The sequence below is a fragment of the Sphaeroforma arctica genome (genome assembly GCF_001186125.1).
Source record: "Sphaeroforma arctica JP610 unplaced genomic scaffold supercont1.1864, whole genome shotgun sequence".
Classification (NCBI taxonomy): domain Eukaryota; class Ichthyosporea; order Ichthyophonida; genus Sphaeroforma; species Sphaeroforma arctica.
In genome coordinates, this window is record NW_014038694.1 from 1 (window position 1) to 10635 (window position 10635).

Below are 10635 nucleotides of genomic sequence, written 5' to 3' on the forward strand. Positions count from 1 at the left end.
GATACATAAACGCAGATGCATAAACACAGATACATAAAATCACATACATAAACACAGATACATAAACTCAGATACATAAACACAGATACATAAACTCAGATACATAAACACAGATACATAAACTCAGATACATAAACACAGATGCATAAACACAGATACATAAAATCACATACATAAACACAGATACATAAAATCACATACATAAACACAGATACATAAACTCGGATACATAAACAGTGATACATAAACTCCGATACATAAACTCAGATACATAAACTCAGATACATAAACGTAGATATATGAACGAATAACATACTGGAAATCACTCAAGCTGGAGTCATCGGTGTCAGTGTCTCCGATGCTGTGTTGGTCGGCTGGCAGGGGTTCCCCATCAGCCATTTCCTTTTTGTGAACTCTTTGAGTATATATACATATAGATGTATATGTATATATTTATATGCAGATTTAGTAATGTGCGTATGTATATACATATGCGTACTGATTGGGTTTTGTGTGTGTGTAGGTTTTGTAAGCGATCTTTGATTAACGTACCTTGACGCGAGCTCGAAGGTTTGGTGCTACTAAGGCGTACGACAGCGACTACAGTATATATGCGTAGATCAACGGAATAAGCACATTCTACTATCAGGAAACATAAGCAAATGGCCGTACTATCTATGATTGCTATATATGAGACGGATTCGCCTATGTGTACACGTGTGTGTGTGCGTGTGAAATGTGCGTATGTATTTATATATGTATATATAAATCTGGTATATGTATATATATATACATATATAAACTTCTTTATCTATTTCGCAGATTGCAATCGAATTTATGTCGCAGCTCAGATTATAGTATCCACACGCCTATTACTGCTCTCCATACTCTTACGTAGGTGTGAGGGTGTAATGCGATAACCAGCCATTGAAACAGCTAACCATGCGTACTCTAGTAAATTCACCGTTGCTTCATACAGAGTGACGTCGTTCAGTGAAAAGACAAAGTCATGGAAGTACGTAAGCAACCACAAGTACATACATCTACTTGTATATGCGCATAGGTATACATATGCACACTTGTTTATTAAAATTGATCTCCCTTGTGTTTATTTTATAAATAATAATAGTATTACAAGTATATAGTCATACACAGATAGTCGCGACAGATACATCGAAGCTCAACATAGTGCGTAAATAAATATTTAGACCTGTTCGAGTGTTTGTGGGTTCAGCTGTCGGCAGTGAAGTCACCAATCAATCGCAACTGTGAAACGCTGCAGACATTTCAAAGCACCGGCTCTATTCAACCTCCACTGCGTGAAGGTAGAATAGCGTATACATTAAACGCAACCCTTCAAATGGGACAGAAAAAGTGTATCCTAATATTGCAAGAAATTGGACTATATCATCCAAATAGTATGTAATAGTGGGTGTGTATTGCACCTCGGAACCTGAATATTGTACCACGTAAACATTCAATATAAACGTATATGATATTGATTTCTATACGCTTAAACGTAAAACGTAATGAAGTTAGTCACTAATCATTATTCAGTAAAAAAAATCACAATCAAAAAATTTTGTCTATAAGTTTGAAAAAAAGCATATAAATACATATGTAATTACATAATGTTATACGCGGTTGAACCTGAACCTGTGTCGGTGCATGTCTATCAACGAATGAAAACAAAGTTATAACAACTCAACGTATAATCAACTTAACTTACATATTAAGCAGCAACGCCAAATTCTTATGATAAGGCTTTTTTTTACTTTGTCTTTTTTTTTTTGGTAAAACTATTAGGTCACTCGAAACTGAGAAACTCCCTAATTTCGATCCTTATTATCAAGCCCATAAAATATATATATATAAATATAAAACAATAATCCCTTTTTGGGCATTTAGTTTTAGGGTTTTATAGTATTTGACCAGCAATCTCAAGATTCCGCAAATCCTTGGTCAAACCCAAAAAGCCCTGAGTTCAAAAATCCTGGTCCACAAAGTACACTATAAACCCTCTAAACTTCAGCAAAAGACTCGGGCAACAACTCTCGGTAGTATCCTGCAATTGTACCTCCTCTATTCTTTCTTAATTCTCTGTGTTGAAGTCTGAGGGCTCCAAGCTACTATACTACCCTATTTATACAATCGCCGACAGACCCGTAGCGGTCTAAAGGTCTACAATTAAGCCTAAACGTCTACGTGATGTTTACGAACTTCCAGCTCTGACCTATTCACGATTTATCATTAGTTCTGCGTTTAGCCGTTTTGCGAGGGTCATGTGGTGATGACTCATCAAAATTCTTTGGCCACAATTTTTCGACAATGTGTACTGAAATTTCGAGAATGAACTCAGACCCAAAAACAATCTAAAATTTGGATTCTCCCGCGAATCCCGAATTTTCTCGATTATAGGTTGCCGACTCCTACACGCCCACCGAGCTTAAAGATTGTAGTCAATTCACACGGTAATCAGCATCAGCGGTAAAGTTACGGACCGCGTTGATAAGTGATTCGCCAATGCTGGATCTTAAGTTCTCCAATCCTCAGTGCAGAGTTTCTGCAATGTAATGAAGAAACTTCTGGTAATCCCCAAACCAATTGACCCCTTTCTTGGTCTGAACATATTTGCGAAGATCATCGGAGACCTTGTTGAACCATTCAAAAGAGTTCATGAACTCCTTTAATGTAACAAGTGCGCGTACACTTTTTAGCTGTACCAGGAGAGCCGCCTACTTCAAGATTAAGCTGGTCTCGATGCACACGGACGTTGTTACAACCTGGATCACAAATATCGTAGTGGTCCCCTGTGCATCATAAGGCCCACGTGTGACATACATGTCCTCATCAACCCATTCAGTGGCCATCTTATCGGAAACGTTATCACGGCGTTTCCAAACAACATTATCCCCTATATCTAGCGGTGGAGGGTTCGTAGCGTGACCCTCGGCGTTAGCGATGCGTTTCTGTTGCGTCTTCTGCAAGTTACTGCGTGCCATATCGAGTATCTTCCATGACTAAACCCTAAAACCCTAAAACTATAAAAAAAAGGTGACAACTCAGAGTCACAATTGTGAACTGTTCAATTGTAGTCCAAGATAATCTTCCAGAACTCCTTATCACTACGTGAGGCAATCGACTTACTGAGCCAATTCTTCAGGGTTCTACTGGCGCGTTAGATCTGGCCATTAGCCTCGTGTCGTTCAATGGTGGTATAGTGAACATACACACCAGTACTACCCCAAAAATCAAATGAACTCGGCATTGTCAAATTCATTCTCGCAATTTACTGACTGTTAACACATCGGGGATACCAAACGCCAGAAAAGTTCTTCGTCGCCTCGTTGTTCGTCAAGGCGGACCAATCACGTAGCTCCAGACCCCATAGCCATTTCATAAACTTGTCCTGCGCGAGAAGAATCACACGAGTGCCTACTTTCTCATTGCGGAATACATAGAACACATCCATTTAAATTCTTTCGATGAACCACTCGGCTTCCTTAACGACAGGTGGTAACACTTTTGAGAAGTCTTTCCGCATTATTGCACAGGCCCGACAGTCTTTAAAGATGCGACGCACTTGCTTCTCTGATACATCATCGTTTGTTACCTTGCGGTATAAGTCGGCCAACCGTTTGTATAATAGCCGGGCCTCCACATTCGACTATATGTTATAAACATACTCTTAGGCAGTACGTAAATTATAAACGTAGTCTTAATAGTACGAGGAACTTAAGTTTCCTACATGGTTTTTAATGGTTTTATTAATTGATACCTTTTCCATTTTACATATCAGATATTTGGACGAGGCCATTAAAAGGCCTCAGTAAAATATTAAACATAAGAGTTGGTCTAGTTCTATTAATAGAACTTTATTTACTTTCCAACTTTATGTATATCTGAATACTTCGGTAGCGAGATGGCTCAACCGAATATTATTAACGTTACCTAGTTGATCCTCTGATCAGCCAACCAGATGTGCCAGTCTGATGAAGGCTAAGTCGGTAATTCTTGATAAAGAGACAATAACTAAGGACATCAAGAGTATTTTTTTCTTTTTTTCTTTTCTTTTTTCTAAAGATAGGATTTTATGAGTCTCTCGCAAATACTCTTTATTTAGTGCCACATTTACCATTTTTTTATGCCAAATGTCAAAATGCCTTTTTTTTTCATACCATAAAATCGCCTTTTTTTTATGCCAATTCTCAAACTACCTTTTTTTTTTTAAATATTTTTTTCGCTTCGTCCGTCTCAGGCTCTATGAGTTCACTGTATTTTGTGTTTTGCAATTATTGGGTGGTTTTTGCAATTTTGTGTCCGTTTGAACTGGACACAATCTCTTTGAGCGTAGCGTCGTAGTAAATACGGGAATCACTGGAGCACGCAGAACGTTGCGAGAAGTTGAGTTGAACAGGCCTCGTGTACGATATTTACAAATCGTATCAAACGGCTACACTTCACAAGCTCACGAGTCACAAACAGACCAGACTCGAACGGTGATGCCGTTCGAGTGTATACAGAAGAGACGTTTTGACGTCTACTTTGGACCAACAGACCAGACTTGAACGGTATCACCGTTCGAGTGTACACAGAAGAGACGTTTTGACGTATACTTTGGACCAACAGACCAGACTCGAACGGTGATATCGTTCGAGTTCAATGGTAAAACGCTCGTAGTGTGGAGTGGTTTCCACGCTGCTGTTTACAAACCACATTACCATTAACTCTACGCTTCAAGCGTAGAGTCAATGGTACAAGCAAGTCGCGGACGTCATAGCACCTAGAACGCGCGAACGTTCGTAGTGCGGGGTGGTTTCCACGCTGCTGTTTACAAAACGCAATACCATTGAGGCAAATAAATGTCGAAATAACTATTGTCTTTCGAATTACAACTCTAAATGTTATTCAAAATGGTTTGTGTCATTGAAACGCTCCCACCTACTTATGCGTGTAGGTCGTTTGCAGATGAAAATGGTGTTGAAACAACAGTTTTCACTGTGGGGGATGGTACAATAGACAACACATTATTTAAGGCGCTGGATGTCTCAAAAATGATAGGTGTTTCGAATGCAAGTAAAGGTAGTACAAGGGCTCGAAAGTGACGAGTACGTCAAAATCAAAATCAAGAACGTTGAAATACTTTTCGTGACGACACTGGGACTTGTGAAATTCATTCTGTCATCCAGACAAGCCCGTATAGGCCCATATTGCAGATGGCTGCTGGAAGTTATACTCGCGTTTGTAATTCGGGACCACATGCAAATTACCGAGCATTGCGCAAATTCTCTCGCAGCAATCCTACCCGACACGTTTTTACTTGGTTATCCAACCAGCATCTACGTTCTTGAGATCGGAACCGTTGGTAACCTACGCGATCAGTGCACTCAGTCAACAGATGCAACCGATTCAGATATAGTGCTCAAGTTCGGGACGTCAAAGACTAATATTTTTCGTCGTTTGAAGGAGCACGATGGTTTATTCAACAATCCAAAGCTTCACATTTTTTTGCTGCATGCACGTCGAACTTTCCGGCAAGGCGGAACGAGATATACGGCAATACCTCAAAAATATACAGACAACTCTACCGTTTCACTACATAAATCAAACTGAACTAGTATCTATCAACCCTGATGTGTTTGGCTCTGTGATAGTTGATCTGAAGGATATTTCACTAGACCGGTCAAAAGAGTCGGTGAAACACAACTTAAGCCACGAAATTGAGCTTTTGAAACTCCGCATAAATACGGCCGAAGAACGCAATATTGAGTTCACCGATCGACTTGCCGAAGCTCAACAGTAACTCATTCAAACACAAGAGCGTGCACAACTCGACAAGCTGCAACAGCATACGTTGCTCATTGAAGCAAATGGGCGCGCCAAGGTCGCCGAAGACCAGTTGCGCAAACTCCAAGGTAACTTCATGAAGATGTGCGTTCCAGCACGTGTGCGAAAACGGCTCCGTGATGATGGATCGACTTGATGGTCAACAACCGAATAAAATGCTTGAATCAACGTCTCATAATTACAATTATACATCGAACAATCCACATACACCTGTATTTGTGTTGCATAAAGTTTGTACATATGTACTTCTATTTTTCTGAGTATACTTTTAGCGAGTCATACGTTACTCCAGGGCATCGTCAATGACAAATATTTGGGAGATTCTTCTACATCTACTGACAAAGGTATAGAAAAAGCGTAGCACGTGAAGAAGGTCTTAAACTCTTGTCGTATCGTCGAGTATCATCCTGACTGTAGATGGTAGATAATGGTGTTCGGAGGTTCGACGGTATCGCCCTGGAATTGATATATAGTAAATCGACAGCAAGTTTCAAGGGTACCCTGAGGCACACCACTATTCACAAACTGTTGCATTCGAGTACGGGACATAACCATGTCTTTAGCAATATTGAATGCTGGGCACGCCTTGTTGGCCCTGGAGATAACTTTGTCTTCCGGACGTTCATCTCGGACTTGCTGGATAATATTCATGCCCGAACAATTGCAGTTGAGGCGTAACCTGGCTCTCCGGGACTCGGTGAGTCGGGGCCTGCTGTCATCTTCCGTGGGTTCAATGTAGAATCTACCACATTTCGTACACACGCTGTACGGGCACGAACGTTGCGCCGATATAAGATAATTCATGTGCGAATCCCGAGAGTCGTAGAATAGCTGAATCCCCTCCGAGCGTTTGATAAGGACTTTCGGGAAGTCCTGTTTGAGCATACTCTTGATCTGGAACTCCTGGTAACTGGCCGAGATGACGGTGTTTTCGGATAACCTGGCACGTATTCCCATCAGTTTAGCTACCAATTCGTTGATTCGGTCGCCGGTATCGAACCGCTGGACGTTCATGTATCGGTAGTACGATCTGTTTGGCAACTGGGACACCTTGGCTGAATTAAGCAACTCCAAGTTGCGCGTGATGACCATCCACTTCGGAGACGAATGACCCAGTTGGTAGGCCGGGTTACCTGTCAGAACAATCTTGGCATTCCAGAACTTGGCTATGAGACACAATACGAACTTGGGTGACTGCATCACAAACTCGTCCAGGATTACGTACTTGCAATCAAACCAATTTGAGACCCCCGAATGTGATGGCCGCCAAGAAAAGGCTTGATACCAAGTGGGTGCGGGGGTTCTTTGGAACCGTCGCGGGCATTTATCTTAGCCAAGAATGTGTCTTTGCCATCGACATCGTTTATCATTTCAGCGCGTAGGTTCAGCAGACTCAGTATACGTACAAAATCGTGTCGATCCGATCTTTTAGGGATAAAGCCGTTCAGTTTGCCTGATTTTTCATGTATGAACTATTCACCGCCGTTGGCATTGGAGAGGGTGCGGTCGCATGTAAACGCCGATATGTGCACTATGTTAGTGTCAAAGTTCTCGGTCGCGTACTCTGTGGTATCAAAGGGTCCGATGGCCGAATTACCGTCCTCGTTGCTGGTCATGGGCATACCGTCCCGCCCACCGTGATGGAAGATCTTGGACTTGTGTGCATTGACCAAAGCGTTTGTGTTGGTGGTCAGAAATGATCCGTGCAACTCGCGCATGACGCCGACATCCCCCAACACGGCCGTGTACGATGGTCCAACTCGGGGTGCTGGGATAGCAGCGTCGAGTCCGGGTTGGTCGACTGTTCAAGGTTCAGTACTAGACTCGGAATATAAGTGCTAGTCTTGATCCAGAACGGCCAATGTATAGGCGTGGTGTTGAGGTTGGAAAAGTAAATACCGTCCAAAAAAAATATGCAGCAACGTGGCGCCTCCCAGGACCAGGGTCTGCAATTGTTCCAACATAGCGAACCGTGTCAGCGACTTGACGGTCGCTGTAATGGCAACAAAGGCCCGATCACTGGTCGTGTTAACGCCCACAACGGCGTCACCGTTGATCATTTCGAGATTGTCGACTTGACTGGGTTGCATCCGTGCGTCATAACCTGAAGGTAAGCGATAGGTGTCACCGGATTCGATCTCTTGGAAGATCCCAAAAAAATTACAATACATGGGGATATTGTGATTATCCACGATTTTTTGGTTCAAGTCGATGAAACTGTGGAGGGGTACCACATCCAAACAATCTATAGTTCGCCATCCCCAGGATCCGGCGATGATCTGGATCTTATATCCCAGTTGTCGCATCTGTACAATAACCGGGGAATAATCGACATGCGTCACGAGATGTAGTCCCATGGGAGCTACGACTTTCTCCCATTCCGTTGGATTAACGTGTGATACGATCTTGTACATGTAAAACCCCGGCCCGAAGATTCGGTCCATGGTCCGGAAGTCCGTGATGATCGGCACGCCTTCATATGTGGCTAATTTATGCGTCGATATGTACATGGATTCACCGTCAATATGTAACACACTGTTGGGTGTAACGACGCGCGAGTTGGTGACGGGATCATAAACTAATTCCATGGGCCGAGTGGTCCAGTCCATGTCGTCTATGTCGGCCATGTTCCAGCTTAGAAAGTCCGTGCATGCCATTTTCACAAACTGGGCTACGTGTCCACCCAGGCGGACTTCCAGGCACTGTTCCTTGATCTTCGGCATGTTTGCGCATCAAAGTCTCCATGTCCTCTTCGGTGACTTCGAGATGCGTCGTCCACATGACATGATCCCTATAGGCACGCAGAAACATGCTCATGTGTGTCACCCAATTGAAGTCGATGAACATCATGGTGAAGACACGGTGCCGATTGGGGACGTATTTGCTCAACATCTCCCTGTTCTGTATTTCTTGGGACGTCCATAATACTGCCGACATATTCTTCCTCGTCGGCTTGACATGCATCAATCTTTTCGAGTTAATGGTCACTAGAATGATTGAAATATTGGCTCGATCTGCCAGATTCGTCAAAATTCCATTAAAACCCTCCGTTGTGCGCAACTCCGGGTACTTTTCTTTCTCACGCTGGATTTGTGGCACTAGAATATCGAGCAGTACATTGCCACACTTTTTTGCTCGGACGCCGTTATGCGAAAATGTTCGATACCAATTGGGCGGTCGTGATGAGTGCATCAAATACACACGTCGCATCTTTGTTCTCCCCAAACTGACTCAGGGCTGTTCCTAGACCATCGTCATCATTGCCATCCGATCTCGTGTGGATGGCTGTAAAGTCGAAATCGGACCCCGATGTAAGTGTGATCCGAGTCACGATGCTTCCGGAGTTTCCTGAAATGTCCTCTAATCCTCAATGTGAGCTGGGATCGAAGAACATACGTGCAAGAAAATCGTCCCAGTTCGTCGAGTTGGCGGCCAACATCATGGTGTCGGTGTTTGGGGTTCCAACGCGGCTCCTGACGATTTCCACAATAGTATGTTCGCACCGGTGACCAATGGCAAAGTCTTCGTAACGCATACGACGATACAACGTATCCGTCGAGTCGATATTATTAATCGAGTAGTTCAGACGCAACATCTCTTTGTTTCGTAAAATGTATATATATTTGGCGAATGTGTCTGTATTTATACTCGTCAAGTACAATTGATTTCATGTCGAAAACTGGTACGAACACCAGGCGGCGATCGGCATCATCCAGCGCCTGGGGTGCAGTGTACGCAGCAAAGACGATCGCGTGACAACGTAATCGCGAAAACGATCATGTCAATGTCGAGAGAGCGCGGTTGAATCAAACTCCTCGGTGATAGTTTGAAGAAAAAAATGCTCCTTATAGCAAACATCCACCAAAAAAACATGTCTTGAAGAGTAGGGTCCACTAACGTGCGCTTGGGCCGTAACGCCGGCATCCCGAACCAACGACAAATCAGGCGTCGGGAAGTGTGGCAATTGGCAATTCGGCGGGAAATGACACGCAAGATGCAAGTTCCGTGGCCATTGGGATAAGCGCGGGGTCGATAGCCCAAGGCTATAGTACCGTGGCCGTTGGTCGGGAATCTAGCACAACAGACGAGGGTTCGTACGCTGTGGCGGTAGGATCAAGGGCCGGAAACGACACACAGACAGCGAACGCGGTCGCAATTGGAAATAGCGCTGGCAAAACGACCCAGGGTGTAAGTTCCGTGGCTATAGGTTATGGAGCGGGGATGACGATACAGGGCGAATATTGCGTAGCCGTAGGAATTGATTCGGGTAAGACAAACCAGAGCAACCAAGACAAACCAGGGTATAGATGTGACAGCCCTGGGTCCACACGCGGGGACCACGGACCAGGGACTATACTCTGTGGCTATAGGAACATAATTTGGTAATGATATGCAAGAGGAAAATTCCGTTGCAATCGGGAACGAGGCGGGTAAAACATCACAGGGTACGGTAGCGGTGGCCATCGGGTATTGGGCGGGCCAGACGTCCCAAGGCGAAAATTCCGTGGTTATAGGATGACTGACCGGCGCGACGCTACAGGGAGCGGACGCGGTCGGTGTAGGCTATGGTGCGGAAGAACTGAACCAGGGTATCCGTGCAGTAGCAATCGGCAATCAAGCAGGGAACACAGGGCAACTGACCAACAGTGTGGCTGTTGGGTTTTCCGCGGGTCTGACAAACCAGGGGAACTACTCGGTCGCCTTAGGCTCGAGCTCGGGGGTCAGGATTCGCCCCAATGAAATTTACCATAGTTTCTAATAGAGCGACAACGAAACACTAAATAAAAT

At 43.9% G+C, this 10635-nt stretch overlaps 6 protein-coding genes across 6 annotated transcripts; 2 read left to right on the forward strand and 4 right to left on the reverse strand.

Annotated features, from left to right (window-relative positions):
* Positions 1–2735: 2735 nt before the first annotated feature.
* Positions 2736–3002, reverse strand: SARC_11766 (hypothetical protein; the record flags this gene model as incomplete). Its single annotated transcript, XM_014294137.1, has 1 exon — positions 2736–3002. The coding sequence occupies one exon, from the start codon at positions 3000–3002 to the stop codon at positions 2736–2738; it is 267 nt and encodes an 88-aa protein (XP_014149612.1).
* A 3397-nt stretch (positions 3003–6399) lies between these two features.
* Positions 6400–7047, reverse strand: SARC_11767 (hypothetical protein; the record flags this gene model as incomplete). Its single annotated transcript, XM_014294138.1, has 1 exon — positions 6400–7047. A coding segment is annotated over one exon (648 nt), but the record flags the coding sequence as incomplete, so codon positions are not given.
* Positions 7048–7319: 272 nt separating this feature from the next.
* SARC_11768 (hypothetical protein) lies at positions 7320–7565 on the reverse strand (the record flags this gene model as incomplete). Its single annotated transcript, XM_014294139.1, has 1 exon — positions 7320–7565. The coding sequence occupies one exon, from the start codon at positions 7563–7565 to the stop codon at positions 7320–7322; it is 246 nt and encodes an 81-aa protein (XP_014149614.1).
* Positions 7566–7685: 120 nt separating this feature from the next.
* SARC_11769 (hypothetical protein) lies at positions 7686–8570 on the reverse strand (the record flags this gene model as incomplete). The annotated part of the gene is made up of 1 exon (XM_014294140.1): positions 7686–8570. The coding sequence occupies one exon, from the start codon at positions 8568–8570 to the stop codon at positions 7686–7688; it is 885 nt and encodes a 294-aa protein (XP_014149615.1).
* A 946-nt stretch (positions 8571–9516) lies between these two features.
* On the forward strand, positions 9517–10233 carry SARC_11770 (hypothetical protein; the record flags this gene model as incomplete). Its single annotated transcript, XM_014294141.1, has 2 exons — positions 9517–9576; positions 9793–10233. 2 exons carry the CDS (start codon positions 9517–9519, stop codon positions 10231–10233), a joined length of 501 nt encoding a protein of 166 aa, XP_014149616.1.
* A 4-nt stretch (positions 10234–10237) lies between these two features.
* SARC_11771 (hypothetical protein) lies at positions 10238–10606 on the forward strand (the record flags this gene model as incomplete). Its single annotated transcript, XM_014294142.1, has 2 exons — positions 10238–10354; positions 10388–10606. The coding sequence occupies 2 exons, from the start codon at positions 10238–10240 to the stop codon at positions 10604–10606; spliced, it is 336 nt and encodes a 111-aa protein (XP_014149617.1).
* Positions 10607–10635: the final 29 nt, after the last annotated feature.